This window comes from Pelodiscus sinensis, chromosome 10 (assembly GCF_052426305.1).
Source record: "Pelodiscus sinensis isolate ZL-2025 chromosome 10, ASM5242630v1, whole genome shotgun sequence".
NCBI lineage: Eukaryota > Metazoa > Chordata > Testudines > Trionychidae > Pelodiscus > Pelodiscus sinensis.
The window spans coordinates 44,759,833-44,776,574 of NC_143061.1; the positions used below are offsets into that span (position 1 = coordinate 44,759,833).

At 40.3% G+C, this 16,742-nt stretch overlaps 1 protein-coding gene across 2 annotated transcripts in view; it reads left to right on the top strand.

Moving 5' to 3' along the window:
- The window catches only part of NMNAT3 (nicotinamide nucleotide adenylyltransferase 3), an 86,478-nt gene that overhangs the window by 38,082 nt on the left and 31,654 nt on the right, over positions 1-16,742 (top strand). For both annotated transcript variants that reach the window (XM_006124986.5, XM_025185610.3), the window contains exon 3: positions 14,737-14,920. In XM_006124986.5, the coding sequence (XP_006125048.1) occupies positions 14,737-14,920 (184 nt within the window). The remainder of the gene's footprint in view (positions 1-14,736; positions 14,921-16,742) is intronic.

The window sequence follows — 16,742 nt, forward strand, 5'->3', positions numbered from 1 at the left end:
AACATGGAGGTCCCTGAACAAAACTGGCCAATTTTCTTATTGCCCTAGAGGCAAACACAGGTCTCTCCAGACACTGATCATGGTGAGTTTTAAAGGTGGAAGGGAAGAAGGGTTGGGAATTGGGCCCCAAGAAAATATAGTCTGCGCTTGTGCAGCAGGTGTACATGGATACAATTTGTAATGATCCTACAGTTGTCCACAGGCTGCCATTACTCTGGCTGCCATGTCTCTGCTGAAGGATAGCAAGCAAAACTGGTCTCTGCATCTGGATGAAAGCGAGGGCTGGGGGGTGCTCTGTGATCAGCTTCCATTGGCTACAATTCCCTGTCCCCAGCTAATGAGCTACTTGCTGTGCTTCCTGGCAGAAGCAGTGTGCCAAGAGTCCTGCCTCTCCACCTCCCTCCCTCCATACACATAGGCTCACCGAGCTGTGCTGGTCACTCCCAGGAACAGGCTGGTTGCATGTTGTCCGGGCAAGTGTGAAACCTTCTCAGTGCTGATCATGATTAACTGGGAGACTCCTCAAGATAGAGCAGTCAATTGCGATTGAACAATTCATGACTATTGGTTTAAGCCATGAAATGCTTGGAGGATTCTTGTCTGTCTAGATCATTACATGGTGCCCATCACTGTTATCTTCATGTCTCTCATATGTTAATGAATTTATTCTGACACCCATCTGTGGTAGTGAAGAAATTCCCACCCATCCTGTGAAGAGCTTTCCAAGGTTGCAGTAGGGTCTTCTACCACTTTCATCAGAGACTCAGTAGTTTACTTCCTTTTCTAAGTGAGCAGATGACATAGCTATCTCAGTGCTTTTCTTTTCATAGATTACTGCTTCTTATTTCCTCCCAGAGGATTGTCTAACACAAAAGTGAAAAATGTGTTGCCTGTTAATTTTTTCTTCCTCCCACTGCTTTTTTTTATACTTAACAATCTTTTTCTTTTTGTTTTTATGACAATAAATCTGAAATGTATCATTTTATAATACTTTTTAAATTTATAGAAAGTATAGGATGACTAATATCTGAGATTTTGCAAATGGCTGTACTGCTAAAACATTGGACATCTAATGCTGTTTGACTCAGTTAAATATAGCCTCTACATAAAATAAACAATTTGGCTTAGATAGAAAGCTGAAAAATATTGTTTTCATTTCACTGAAATTAATATGCTGAAAGTTCTCCAAGGAACATTGCTGCTCTTTGGGGATTTAAGGCAAACTATAAACATTACTTTAACATAAGTCTTTTATTTTCTGATTTAATGTATGCATAGACATACACAGACAAAGAACTGTTAAAAAAATTAAATAATCCAATTAACTTCTTGGGTTATGAAAACCAAGCAAGTGTCTTAGTAGCTGGGTTTTTTAATGAAGAAATAAAACTATTTTTAAAAATACTGGCTAATGTGTTTGGCTTTACTTTTATAATTAAAATGCAAGATTGCATCTTTGTTATTTCCAAATAGACATGAATGTTCTTCACTATGAGATGTTGAGCATCTGTCCCCCAAAAAGATGATTATTCATAACTGCATGTATTTCTGTGTGTAAAAAAACAGATTGTAAATATAGGCTGTACTTGCAAAGATTTACACGTGATAATTATACACACTATGAATAATAATCACCTTCAAGTGAAGAAAAAAATTGACTCTGCGCACTCCCTCCCCCCAAGAATCACCCAAATCCACCCCAACTCTGATGCTCTCTGCCATGATCATCGCTATGCTGCCTTAATGTGAACGGACCAAGTCATTTCAGGTGGATTTTAAATAAATAGGACAACCCGGCATCCCTCCAAAACCAGAAATGTTGTTGGGCTGATCCCAGAAGGTTTACAGGAATTTTTGTTTTGTCTTGATTCTGTAAACCTCAGCAGATTGGCCACCTCAAGGAGCTGCCAAACTGGATGAGTTGGTGAAAAGCACAGAAAGCTGGGTATGTACACATGCGCTACAGAACCACTCTTAGATCTGTCTCTCATTAGAGTGTGTAGTCTGGGCATGGTTCAGGCAGTATGCTGCTTCCTAGCATCACTTTGTTCTGTCTCTCTTCCTTCTGTTGTGTCATGAAGTGACATGATGTAATCTGAAGGGCGTGAGGAGCACTCACTACATCTGTTCCTTCACGCATTCAAGCTGTATCCTGCCTGCTGCACTTGCAAATAGCATCTGGAATCAGTCACCAGATGTCCGTGGCCCACTAACAAATGTAGAGGCCCTTTCTTGTATTAAATTGGAATTCCATTACACAAGGAATTTCTCTTTACTGACACTGAGCAACTCTGGATATTTAATGGAATCAACCTACATTGGTGTCTAGGAGAAAAGAGTACATGTTGCTTGAGAGAGGCTTGGTTTTGTTGTGTTTTTTTGCCTAGACGTTATAATGTGTTTAAATCAACAGCCATTATGCAGGAAAGAAAAAAATTTGCTCTCAGGTGTCAGTCCAGTGTCAGGTTTAATTAATGTCACAGCAGTTGCTGCTGTGAGTTTAACTTTGATTTTCCATTACAAAATGTAAGTTTAGAAAATTACTGCATGATAAGGTGTTTCAGCGAAATACAGAGGTGAGGTTGTAGTGTAATCTGTGATGATTCTGTTTAAGCCTGCAGCAGTGCCATCTTCCAAGCTCTGGAGTTTAGAGGGGTGCCAAACAGCATAAAACAAATGTATAAAGTCTTTATGTTCTTAATCTTAATTTAGAAGATGTATTAATCAAATGAAACTATTTTAATAGAACTATATTTTCCACATGGTGAAGGCTAGATATAGGACATAGAACTGTTGGTAATAGCTATATAGAATATGCATTTCCACATCTATACTGACATACTGCTAATTTCATCTCTCCTGTATTATTGAGAAGGTTCTGTTTTTGGCAGTTAATGTGGAAATATAGTTGATTAGGTTTACACTGTGGGGCCTAATTCTCTATAGGCATATGAGGTATAAGCGCCTGAAATTACAGGAATTTCATTAATTTTGTCAGCAGTGAATCTGGTTCCCAGAGACTAATCTAGATGATGATAAATTAATACCAGAGTGTATTTAGATAGCACCTTATATTTTCAAAGTACTGTAAAAAGATTAACTGATTTACTCTAATCTAAATAGACAAGTTTTTATCAAGATAAAGGTGGTAGAGCCCTGCATGAGGCTATTATTTTTTAAATCCTGCTTCCATCCTGCGCATTCATTTCCACCCACGCCCACTGTCACACCCCTCAAAACTCTATAGTTTCCTTTCCCTTGCAGCCTTTAAAGCTGCAGGCAGAAGGGAAAGGGCTTGTGGCATGAGACAGGCCCTGCTCACACAGGACCCTGCACAGCTTTCCCTGCTGTCATAGCAGACTCCATTGCACCCTCCGAGCAACTTGTGGCTGCAAGCACACCAGAAGCCACCTCAGAAGCCCCTGGCCAGGGGCACAAAGGGAAGGGTGTGGGAGGAAAGGCCACAGGGGTTATGCAGAGCCCCTTGTGGGAAGGCCAGGGGGAGTGTGTCATAGCTGGCCTTGGCTGAAACTCTCCCTCAGGGCTTCCCTGATAAGCACAGCCCCTTGATGGCAGTGGTTCACAGGTAATCAAATGCCCTTGCAAGCCGCTCAGCCTCTGACCCCTACCCTGGCAGAAACATCTCCCCCTTGTTCTCACAGAGGTTGTGGAGGGTACTGCAGGCTGCCACTATGTGGCGGATGTTCCAGTTGCTGAGGTCCAGGTGGGTGAGGAGACACCGGAACCTCCCCTTGAGATGGGTGAAGGCATTTTCCACCACAATGTGTCATCTGCTGAGCCTGGCATTGAACCATTCCTTGGTGGGGCCCACGTGTCCTGTGTAGGGCTTCATAAGCTAGGGGAATAAAGGGTAGGCTGTGTTGCCCATGATGTAGATGGTCACGTCCATGTCCCTGACCCTGGTCGTGCAGATGGAGAAAAAAGTGCCAGTGTGAATCTTCTGGAATAGGCTGGAGTTCCTAAAGACATGGGCGTTGTGTTCCTTCCCTGACCACCTGCTGTTAATGTCAGTGAACCGGCCCCGGTGGTCCATGAGGCACCATTGAAAATTAACCTTTCTTAACGATCTAATTGTAAGTATGGTGTTTGGAGGACCAGATGGGGATGTGGATGCCGTCAATGGCCCCCCCTCCCAATGGGGTCCATATCACCCAGGGTGATGACCCTGTGTAGTAGGCAAGGCTAGCCTTACCATGAGGCGAACTGAGGCAGCCGCTTCAGGTGCCAGACTGGGGGAGGAGGGGCGCCACTAGACCCAGAGTGTAGAAAATTGTGTCTGCTGATGGTGCAGCAAGGAGCGTCATTTGAGCTCCCTGCCTCAAGTGCCAAAATGTTGTGGGCTGGCCCTGGTAGTAGGATGGTGCTGATGGCCTTCACCACCTGTAGAAGGATACCAACAGAGAATCATAGGGTTGCCAGAGCCCTCAGGAAGTCCCTGAGCCCAAGGCCCTTACCACACCTGGAGCAACCCGAACTACCCCATCTATGGCAGGGCTTTGTGAAGGCGGGACTAAAAAACCTCCAGGGGGAGAGATTCCATTACCCCCTTCCCTAGGGAACTGCATTCCAGTGCTTCATTATCATCCTGGGACAATAGTAAGAGAGTTATACCTTCATGAGCATGGCCCCAATGGTTGATTTCCCTGTGCCAAACTGGTTTCCAATGAAGTGGTAGCTGTCTGGCATGGTGAGCCTCCAAATTATGATGGTGACACACTTCTGAATTGGGATGGTGGGTCGCATGCGAGTGTCCTGTTGCTGGAGGACAGAGGTGAGCCTCTTAGAGAGCTCCCGGAAGGTATCCTTCTGCATGCAGAAGTTCTGGAGCCAGTGCTGGTCATCCCACCACTCCACAAAAAATGATCCAGTACTGGAGTTGGTACTGGTTTCCCACAGCCAGAAGCGGTGGTGCACAGTGTGCAGGGGAAGGTAGGAAGGAATGTGGTGCATGAGGAGCCCCCAGACCTGAGTGAGGAAGTCCCCATTCTGGGCTGGTCGTCATGCTCCTGTAGCACCACATGGGAAACCTAAATAATCTGTGCCAGGAGTTGCAGTAGGAGGTCTAAGAGACAGTAGCTGCTTTGCAGCATGTCCAGCTCTGTGGTGGAAGTGCTGTGGTGTCCGCAAGGACAACCCAGAGCATGCAGTGAGAGTTTGCTGTTCCTCATGAAGGTAGGCAATGGAGAAGAGTCTGAGACATGGCCATAAAGGGGAGCCCCTTTAATCACGAGCCTCAGATATCATAGAATCATAGAGCTGGAAGAGACCTCAGGAGGTCATCAAGTCCAGCCCCCTGCCCATGGCAGGACCAATCCCAATATCCTCAAGAAGCAGCTACAGGAAGTGACTGTAGTCCTGATGCCCTGCCCGAAGTGCTTCTGGGGGACTTTAAATGCGATTCAGGCTCCAATCAGTATGGACATGCTATAATGATATAGATCTGCGCTATTTTTATTTGTAGTGTGAACGGGCTATTTTGAAATACAGGCAGTCCCCGGGTTACGTACAAGATAGGGACTGTAGGTTTGTTCTTAAGTTGAATTTGTATGTAAGTTGGAACTGGTACATATTGTAGGGGAAACTCTAGCCAAACATTTCTCCAGAGCTCAGTTTTATTCTCCCACACCTCACTTCCCTCGGTCCTTTATTCTCAAGCTGAGGTGTCTGCTGAGAAAAGCTGCTCCGCGTCTCCCTGGTCTGCTGGGGGCGGGAGGGGCGCTAGCTTCGCGTCTCCCTGGTCTGCTGGGGAGAGGGGGAGCTAGCTTCGCGTCTCCCTGGTCTGCTGGGGGGAAGCAGCTAGTGCGGGGTTGCCTCACCCTGTTTGTAAGTAGGGATCCGATGTAAGTCGGATCCATGTAACTCGGGGACTGCCTGTAGTTATTTTGAGAGTTGTTATTTCAAAACAACTTATTTTGAAATAACGTGGTGGTGTAGGCATAGTCTTAGAAACTGTGAGGTAAGCAGTAAAATGTGACTAAAGTTTCACTGACACCTAAGGACCTTATACTGCCTCCTTAAGACTTGGCTGTTGACTTAAGAAATAACTAAGCTGCAAATGAATACTAAATGATTAATGGGATTTGACATCCGTAAACTAAACAGAAGAATTGTGAGCCCAATCTCAAATTACTTTTATTACAGTACCAAAAGGAAAAAGACTTACCATTTTATAAAATAGGTACTTTAAAGAATTTATATTACAATTTGCCCATTTTACAAGTAATTTGTAGTATGTTTATTAATTGACAATAACTTCTGGCTACTTATAATAAATGAATATTAATTACCATTATTCATTTCCTAAATTTTATACATATATAGAACACCTAACCATCACAAAGAACATACACACACACACACACACACACATTTTGTTTGTGATGGTTATATTTAGTATAATTAAAATATATTAATTAATGCTTTTAACTATTTATTAATTATAAATAGCTCCCAGAGAACATAAATATGGATCAGTAGGTACTGCAGATGCAAGTTACCTTTGAAAATCAAGCCATTTACTTAGGTGCCAAAAAGGTTTGGATGTAAACCTTTAGGCACCCATCTTCAAAAACATTAATGCAAAGAGACTAATCCAATTTGTGGAGACAAAAAAGTGATGATTAAATTAGAGATTACCCACGTATATAAGAGACTTCTGAGCAGGGCAAGAAAGAGAAATTGCTATAAGTATATTTTGAATTAGAAATTCTCTATTTGCGAAGCATCAGAAGGCAGGGTGTAGTAATCTCAAGGTACAATTCCATTCTGAAAAGCGACAGCATAAAATTAGCACATTCTTACCAATTTCTTTATATTATAATAGTGTATAAGGGCCCTGGTTGAAATCTGGACTCATGGTTTTAGGTGCGCTTTCAAAGAAGTTGCACTCTAAGCACACAACACAGAAAGCAAGGATTATTTTGCCTGTCGCCCAGGCAGAGGGAAATTAAGTGAGTTGCTTATGGTCACATAGGAAATGAATGATAGGAATTAAACTCATGTGACTTTGGTTTCAACCAAGCACTTTAATCAGAAGGCCATCCTTTCTTCCTTTCAGTGAGCTATTAGGTCCATGTATTCAGAATAACATGTTTATTTTATTGACTAACATTAGTTTTTAAGTACTTTTTTACAGCCAGCATATCTAAGGGCTACCTGTATACTCTGTGCTAGGGGTGTGATTCCCCTTGCACTGCCTCTCATCAAACTAGCATGAGAATAAATAGTGTTGCCATAGCAGCACAGGTAGTGGCTGTGGTGTCACAGCTGAGTACATACAGTCAAGTGCATACAGTATGTCCACAGGTTCCAGGTAGGTCTGTAGTTGTCACAAGTTAGCCATGGCTTGGCTGTGCTAACCTTGGTAGTGCAGCTATTTTGCTATTTATATTCATACTTGCTCGATAAGAATGCAGAAATTTGCCTTCAGGATCTTTATTACAGGTCAGTTTTACTGGTGACAAAGCATATGAAGGAAGTAAACAGTGCAGTTCAGCTTTCATATCCCAATGTGAGTTTTTGTGGCTTGCATTTAAGGAAACTCTCTTTGTATTTGTACACTGAGCAATATCACCAGACAATAAACAAAGTCATTTTTACAGTGTACTTTTAAGTCATGAGAGTCACAGTTTGAATCTGTAGGCAGGAAGACCAGAGAGTTGTTACATTGTTTTAAAGGGGGATGACAGTTTCTGAGACCATCTTTGATGCACTGAAAGAATTTACAACTCAATAAATTATAACGAGATCTCAATTTTACAGTATCTTCTAAACTAGACAAGTCAGACTACAGCTGGAGAGAGATTTAAAAGACAGAATAATACCTAATGCAGACAAAAAGTGGGAAAAAAACAGTAAGATTATTAAAGAGTTGGGTGGAATTAAAAGCGATTTTAAATACATTTTCACCCTCATTCACATCAGCTATACCACATGAGAGCAGACAAAGGTATTTACTCTCTTGCAATTGGGCATCCTCTAATGTCCACAGATTATAGAGTCATATAATGCCCAAGTAATAGTAAAGATAAAGATTGGTTAGACTTCAGGGGTACAACTTCCAGTCAACAACAACCACTAATTAGGAGATTATATGATTGTAAAATCAGATACGAAAGGAGGACATTTTAAAACATGCTGCAAGTGGGCCACAGGCTATGAAATGATAAACTGTAAATTATAATATCAGGAAGGATAGAGGAACAGATAGAGCAGCTAAAAGAAACTATTGAGAACAAAAGAGAACATTCTATTAAAAATCCTGAGGAAAATTGCAATCCGAACAGGCCAGCTAGACATTATTCTGTGTGAAAACAGAAACGTTAAAAGACTAGAGCAAAATTGCTGTGGGTAAGGAGACAAAGCAAGTGAATGATTTGTATCAGAGGGTAGAAAGAGAGGAGAAATGCTTTGTATCAAAGATCAGAAGGGAAGTCTACAACACCAAACAAAAGAAATATCTGAAGTCTTTCGATATTTCTGTTTAAAAAAATTACTAAAAAAAAGGATGAAGAAACTGGCACTAGAAGAAGTAGGATTCTCATGCTCATGAGGGAAAAAATCCCACCTGAGGAGTTTTTGTAATTTGTAGTCAACTAAACTTTGTTAGTTTAAAGAAAATAATATTTGTAAATGCCTGTGTTAAATACAAACACCAGAACAAGCAGTAATTATAAAAGCTTCAGGTGACTACAGATAGCATCAAAAAGAAAATGATTTTTCAACAACAAACTTTGAGTACATGTTTTAGGGAGAGAAACCTGGAGAAAAACAGAATTTTCCTTATTTTAAGGATAATTATGATGTGTGATAAGTATCTTATTGTAAGCTCAGTTTAAGGTGAATTGTGATAGGCAGGGTATGAAGAATATTTGGAATTAATGTATTAAAGTGGAACTGCAGTCTTCTGATGGAGGTTTGGAAACTATCAATAGTAACCTGGAAAAGAAACAAGAGTTTAAATAGAAAGAAAATAAATGTGCTGGAATAAAAGCTTGTAAGTCTTAGACATGCGGGGCTCAAGAAGAAATCAAGTTCAGTCCCCTTCACTGCATATGGACCATGTAAACCAAGACCATAACCAATCTGTTTTTAAGAATCTCCTGCGATGGGGACCTATTCTGGAGCTTAATTACCTTTACAATTAAAAAGTTTTACCTCCTATGTAAACTAAATCTCCCTTGCTCCTTACTAAGCCTATTGCTTCCTGTCTTCAATGGATGTAAACATTTGATCATTGTCCTTTTTTAATATAGCCCTTAACGTATTTCAAGACTGGTATGTCCCTTTTTTTTTCAAGATTGAATATCTGTTTTTTTTTTTTTAAATCTTCCCTAGGGTCAGCTTTTCTAAGCCTTTTATTATTTTTGTTGCTCTCCTCTCAATTGTTTCTTTTTTTTGTTTTGTTTTTTGTTGCATCTTTCCTAAAGTGTGGTGTCTAGAAATGGGCCTAGTACTCCAGCTGGGGTCTCTCCAGTAGCCTCCCATATCTCATATACAACACTCTTTAATACAACCCAGAACAATATTATACTTTTATGATCCACCATAGCCCCAGATTTTTTTCAGCATCATTACTGCCCAGAAGTTATTCCCCATTTTGTAGCTGTACATTTAATTATTCTTCTTAAGTGAAGTGCCTTTACATGTGTTCTTATTGAATTTCATCTTGTTGAATTTAGAAAAGTTCTCCATATTTAAGGTTGTTTTGAATTCTAATCTTGTCTTCCAAAATGCTTGTATCCTCTCCCAGCTTAGTGTTATCTGCAGGCTCGACAAAGTATTGAATCTGCTCGCTCGTGGCGAGTAGATTTCAGCCGAGCGCCCCATTCATTTGCAGCACGTGCATGCGCAATGCGGGTCTTGCGCATGCGTAGTGTGGGGCTGGCAAGCACTTTCGCCGCCGTTTGTCAAGCCCTGGTTATCTTTAAATTTTATAAATATATCCTTCACTCCATTGTACAAATAATTAATGAAAACAATGAATAGTACCAGGCCTCAGACTGATCCTTTCAGGACCCAACCACATACACATTTCCAGTTTGACAGCAAGCCATTGATCATTTCTCTTTGATTACAGTCTTGTATCCACTTTATAGTGCTTTCATCTAGACCACATTTCCTTAGTTTGCTGTTGGGAATGTCATGTGGGACTGGGTCAAAAGCCATACTAAAGTCAAGATATATTACATCTACTGCTTGTCCTTATCCCATTAGGCTAGTGTGACGGCGCGTTGGGGGTTCCCCGTCTCCTGCACCCCGAAATGGCACAAACAGACTGCACCAGCCAGTGGAATTGAGGGTGGTTTATTGCTCCTCCAGCACAGCGCAGCACAGATGTAATCTGGTTACAGGAACTGGGGCTAAGAGGCCTCAGTGCCCCCCTTGAGATAGGGGAGTCCCAGCCCCCTCCCCAGCTCCTTATTCCCTGCCTTCCAGCCAGGAACTAACTAACCCTCTTCCAGCCCTGCCCCCCAGCCAGGGCAGCATTCCACCTTCCTTTGTTCCTCTCCATGGGGGGTGTCTGGCCACTGGTTCAACAAGTTTGGCATTACCTCTGCCTAGTGAGGCTTTCCCTGCTGGGTCTTGCTCCAGACAGCAGGGGTCACCACATCCCAGCAAGTACCCCCACTACATCACAGCTAGTAACAGTCAAAGAATTAAATTAAGTTGGTTTGGCATCATTTGTTCTTCATAGATCCATGTTAGCTATTCCTGTTCACCTTATTATTTCCCAAGGTATAAAGTACTCCAATTTTACCCTGGATTAAAATTAATCTGACTGGCCTATAATTCCTCAGGCCTTCTTTTTTCCTCCTTTTAAAGTACCCAGAGGTGTGTATATCATGCAATGGAAGTTCATACCACAGGTGTGTGAACATTCAGGTTACTACAGAGGACATAAAACCTAATTCTGTTACAGCTAATAATGGAGATTCTTCTTTATTTCAAACATGCTACTCTGTTTTTGGTTTGGTTTTTTAGAGCAAACGATTCTGACATTGCTCTTTGCTTATCTTATTTGAAAGGTGCATCTAACCAAGACACGGTGTGATGTATTTGAACACAGAGGTCCCTTTGGGACCATCACCTCCTGTGCTGATCATACTACTAAACCTGCCTGCCCTCTGGGGTGCCCCAACACCCAGTCCTTCTGGGCCAGAAGTTCTGGTCTCCTCCAGGCAAGGCACAGAGTTGGGGTAACAGCCTTCCCAGCAGAGCAGCATAGACACTGAACCAACTCAGTTCTGGGAGGTATCAGCTATAGGGACTTGTCAACACCCAGATACGCAGTCTCAATGTGGACCAAAACCCAGAGAAATCCATCTTACTCTGTATAAAATATTTTACACAGAGAAACTCATAAGTTCACTTTCTTTATCAATGAAAGGGAGATGTGCACAGCTATGTCTCCTTGCCCCCAGGTAACAATTATTTACACTGGGTTTGATGATAAACAAAAGTGTTTTTATTAAGTATAAAAAAAGTAGGATTTAGATGATTGCAAGTGAAAACAGATGGATCAAAGAAGTGGATTGTCCCAGAAAGCTCATGACCCCATCTACAGGTTTTGTTAATGTTTATGGTGCAGCTAGATTATATTGTTTTTTAATGTCAAAGTAAGTTTCTAAGCCAAAATAAACAAAACACACCAGCTAATCCTAATACACAAAGGGCATGTCTACACTAGAAAATTATTTCGAAATAACTTATTTTTGAAATAATAACTCCCAAAATAACTATTTTGAAAGAGTATGTCCACACTACAGGGAAGCCTTGAAATTAGTCCAAGGCTGGTTCCCTTAATGTGGATGTCCTACCTTGACTTAGAGCCCCAGGAAACACTGGGGAGTAATTACTTTGAATGACTCAGGGGAGTAGTTATTTTAAAATAGCGGCAGTGGAGTGTCCACAATACTGCTATCTCAAAATAACAATTTTGAAATAATTGTTATTCCTTGTGGAAAACAGGAGTTATTTCGAAAAACCAGCCCCTTATTTTGAAATAACGGGCTTGGTAGTGTGGATGCTCTGCTTGTTATTTTGTAATAAGAGAAGTTATTTTGAAATAACTCCCTATTGTAGACCAGGGCTAAGAGAGATAGTTACAGATCATAATTCTCACCCCAATCCTTTTCTCACATGTATTTGTTCAAAAGCCAGAGTTATCTTTAGTTGGCTTGAGTCTAACAGCCTCTTCTATAACCTTTTTTTGGGTGGGAAGGCAGTTTCAAAGGCCAGCTAAAGATAAAAGACTGCTTCCCATTGCTTAAAAGACTTTCCCCAAGGCAGGAATCCTTTGTTTCATTCTTGCCATGCCCATGGAAGAATACAAGATTCAACAGGGATTCCAGCACCAGGTGGCACAGTCACATGTCTTTGTAGGACCAACGACAATTTGGTCTTACAGAAAAAAACAAAACCATTCACAGAGTGTTGCCTTGAGCACTGGGCCATTATGTTTCCAGAGTATCACTAATGGCCCTCATTAGCACATTTAGAACAATAAACAGATTCACACTTCATATTTCTAACTTCTTATACAACGATACATGCACAGAAATAGAATATACACATTTAGCAGATTGTAACTTTAAAAATGTCACATGATGCATTTTGCCTAAAGTGTCTTTTAATTATTCATATTCATATTTATAAGCCAATTTTCAGAAAGAACAAGGGGAGAGGAGGCTGTGACACACAGTACTTCTTTCAGGGTATTGCAGTTACAGGTAACTTATTCTTACTTGGATAACGTACTGCAATCCAACTTGAGCTTTTAGTTCTTTTATTAAATACATTTGTTGTGGGGCATAGTTATAAAAGAACAAATATCTTCTATCTTATTTTTTTAGAAATTTTGAAAACTAATGAAATGAAATTTGTTGTTTAGTTTATTATAAGCAAAGTACCTTATATAATGTAAATAAAATATGTAAGTCCATAGTGTACTAAACTCCCTCCCTAACTGGAGATCCATTATAGCATTGTATTATCAAAGCAGTTGATTTATTTATCAGTGTTGTTAATAATAATCTCACTGGTAGTACTGTAAGTTTAGACAACATTTAAAACATTTTATGTACCTGTCATATATTATTCAATATTTTAGATGAATTTTCACCATTTGTAAATTAAAATCCTGGAACTTTCTAAAGCCTTGTCTTCATTAAAAGGAAGATTGCCGCTGCCAAGATACATTTTCCTTAGTTCGATTTAGTGAGTCTAATTAAGATTTGCTAAATTTAACACGGAGGGCACCCCCACAGGCATCCGGTACACCTCTTTTGTGAGGAGTAAGGGAAGCTGACCGGAGTGTTTGCTCCCATTGGCTTCTCAGTGTGGGAATACCGCCAAGCTTGGTTTAATGTAAGTTGGGTACCTTAAGACAAGCTGCTGGGTCTAGTGTAGACCTGGCCTACCTGAGGTAGATTTAATGACAGTAACTTGCCTGTTCCTTGGATTATTTTCTAGCTCTACAGACTGCATTGCCTATATTAGGATAACTTAAAAGAGAAGATGCTTTAAGATGGATTTTTCAAAGCAAATGCATGCCAATCCTGTTGAATTTTAATGGGATTTGTGTGCCTAACTCCCTTAGACTCTCTTGAAAATCTTACTCTTAATATGTAAAATGAAATTGCAAACTATTGGATTACAGTGTCATGTTCAAGTATCAGAAACAAATTATGAGGCTTTCAGGATAGACCTCTTTGTAGAACAGAAGTTGGCCTCAGTAGGGTGATGTGATTATTTTCTTTGTTCAGTAATAAGTCAGTTATAAAGAGATCTGTTTTTATCTTCCTTTTTCTCCATACACAGTACAGATATTAGAAATGTCTAGGTTAGATCTATAAAATATCTTAGCCCAATCAGTATATTATTGAAACATCTCTGCTCTGCACTCTGTTCTTATCCATTCTGAGGACATGAAACTTATGTTTGTTGCTGCCTTTTTCTGCTGTTTCTATTTGGATAAATGTTATAGCTTTCATGGGATGATTTAATCTACTTTTATTTCCTGACATGAATTTGGGGCTGCCGAGTCTGACGAGAGCTTGTAGCGTTAATGGTTACAGTAGCTGGAAAAAATGGCCATTTTTTTTATTTAAGTAACATGATCAACCAGATGGAAAGCAAGCTTCATGGCAGATAAACTCGGCAAGGATGTTTTGCCACAGTGTTTTAAGTCTTGTTTTAAAACACTTTCATCACCTATCTTATGCTATAAAAATGGAATTTTTGAATTCTACTGATTTTTCCTGTTTTATGCTAGTAAACAGTACATCAGAGAACTGCTACAGTGTTACCTAGTGTAATCCTTCCTTTAGCTTGATGAGGAAGCATGATAATCTTGTTAAACGGTAGGCATGAGATACTTGGAAATAAACTCTGGTCGATTAAAACATTCATCTTCTAGGCTGTCTGAAAGCTGCAATGATACAGTTACTTGAACTAAAAATTCATTAACCTTCTCTTCAGTGAGCTTGATCATCTGCATTATAAATTACAAGCATTTCTATTTGCAGGAAGTTATATACTCAACCTGCTTTCCTTTTAATATTGTGTAGTGGAATTAACATTTCAATAATATAACTTTGAACAGTGTAATCACAGAAGAACATTACTTTTTAGTTTTTACATAAATGTTGGTTTCCTTTTAATCACCATTTAAAAAAATCCCTAAAATGTAGATTTTTTTCTTGTCTTCCCAAGGAAGGTATCAGGTGATTGAAGGTATCATTTCGCCAGTCAGTGATAACTATGGTAAGAAAGGCTTGGTTTCAGCAAGGCACCGGATAGCAATGGCTCAACGTGCTCTGGAGACATCAGACTGGATTAGAGTAGATCCATGGGAGAGTGAACAGGAGAAGTGGACCGAGACGGTAAAGGTGCTGAGGTAATCATGTTTATTTTTGTGTATGGAATTGCCACAGGCCACAATCGATCTCAAGGGGCAGCATTTTTCATGTCTGCATTTTAAAAGAGCTACACTGCAATACAAAGGGCAGAGACCTCTATATGTTCATTAAGGCAAAGTATTAATTAGACTAGTGGTTTTTAAACAGGGTATATGTACCCCGGCGGAAACTCAGAGGCCTTCCAGGAGTTACATCAACTCAGTTAGATATTTGCTTAGTTACACAACAGCCTACAGAAAAATCACTAGCAAAATCAGTACAAATTAAAATGTCATACAGACAATGACTTGTTAATACTGCTCTATATACTGAAGTGTAAGTACAAAAATAAGAAAAAAACAGTTTTTCAATAATAGTCTGCAAATCCAAATTACAATTTTGTATTTGTATGTCTGAGTTTGTAAGCTAATAGTTTTTAAATAAGACGAAACTTGGGGTACACACAGCAAATCAAACTCCTGAAAGTGATACCATAAGAGAGACTGAGAGCCACTGTTTTAGGCCAGTGATTCCTAACCTTTTTCCCATGGAGGAACTCCTAAAATAATTTTTCATATCCCAAGAAACCCCTACCTATAAAAATGTTTGTTTGGCCAGAAAAAGTTGACAGTGGGGAGCGCAATTCAATTATTTTTGGTATTATCTAATCTTTTTTTCCCGCAAACAATGCACAATGGAACGGGGCAATTTTCGTCTCCAGTCCATGTAAAGCCCATGGCCAAGTAACTGTCCTTGGCAGGGCTCGACAATTAGTGTAATCTACAAGCAGTCTGTACATGCACAGCATGCTGAACTGCGTGGCTGGCGAGCAGGGCTCGCCGCCACTTGGTGAGCCCTGGTCATTGGAAAGGCGAATTTTTTTTAATATCAGTCACTTCTCTTCCTGTTTCATTCATACTTGGCTCTGATCATTTTGATTCATTTTCACTGTCCTCTCCTTCACTGACGCCTTCTTTTATACACTTCCACATTTTTTTTATTTTTATGGCCGTATGAAAATACTGTTACGTAGGTGAGATTTTAGATACACAAAAACAACCACAGTTTCAGTAAAAACGTTAATTGCAAAACTGCACAAAGACTACAAATCCACAAAATAGCGAACAAGCATAATGTTCCCGCAATATTTCAAGGGGTATTTGGAATTGTTCGTGGTATTTCAAAAATTTTATTTATTTAGTCCACAGTTTCTCGTGGAACCCCTGACAATGGTCTTCGGAACCCTGGTCATTTATGGTCGGAACTACGACGGTATCTGATCGTCTTCGAACCTCCGACTTTCGTTCTTGATTAATGAAAACATTCTTGGCAAATGCTTTCGCTTTGGTCCGTCTTGCGCCGGTCCAAGAATTTCACCTCTAGCGGCACAACACTGTTTTAGGCTGTCTGCCAAAGCAGAAACAAAAGGAAGTGATTCATTCTTGCCCAGAGAGAGATGAGAAGCAATTTAGCTGTTGTTTTTGTATCATCTGCATTCTGATAAGGAGCTAGATCTATGAGCTATTAAACCTCATGAACTAAAGAGCCAGATAGATTCATGGAGGTTAGATCTATCAATGGCTATTAGCCAGGATGTATAGGAATGGTATCCCTAGCCTCTGTTTCTCTGGAGGTGGGTGATAGGGGAGGGATCACATGAGGATTACCTTTTGTGTTCCCTCCCTCTGGGGCATCTGGTATTGGCCACTGTCATCAGACAGGATACTGGGCTGGATGGATCATTGGTCTAACCCAGTATGGCTGTTCTTATGTTCTGACTTGCTTAAACTTTGTTCTCTGCAAGATAACATCTGAGCAGGA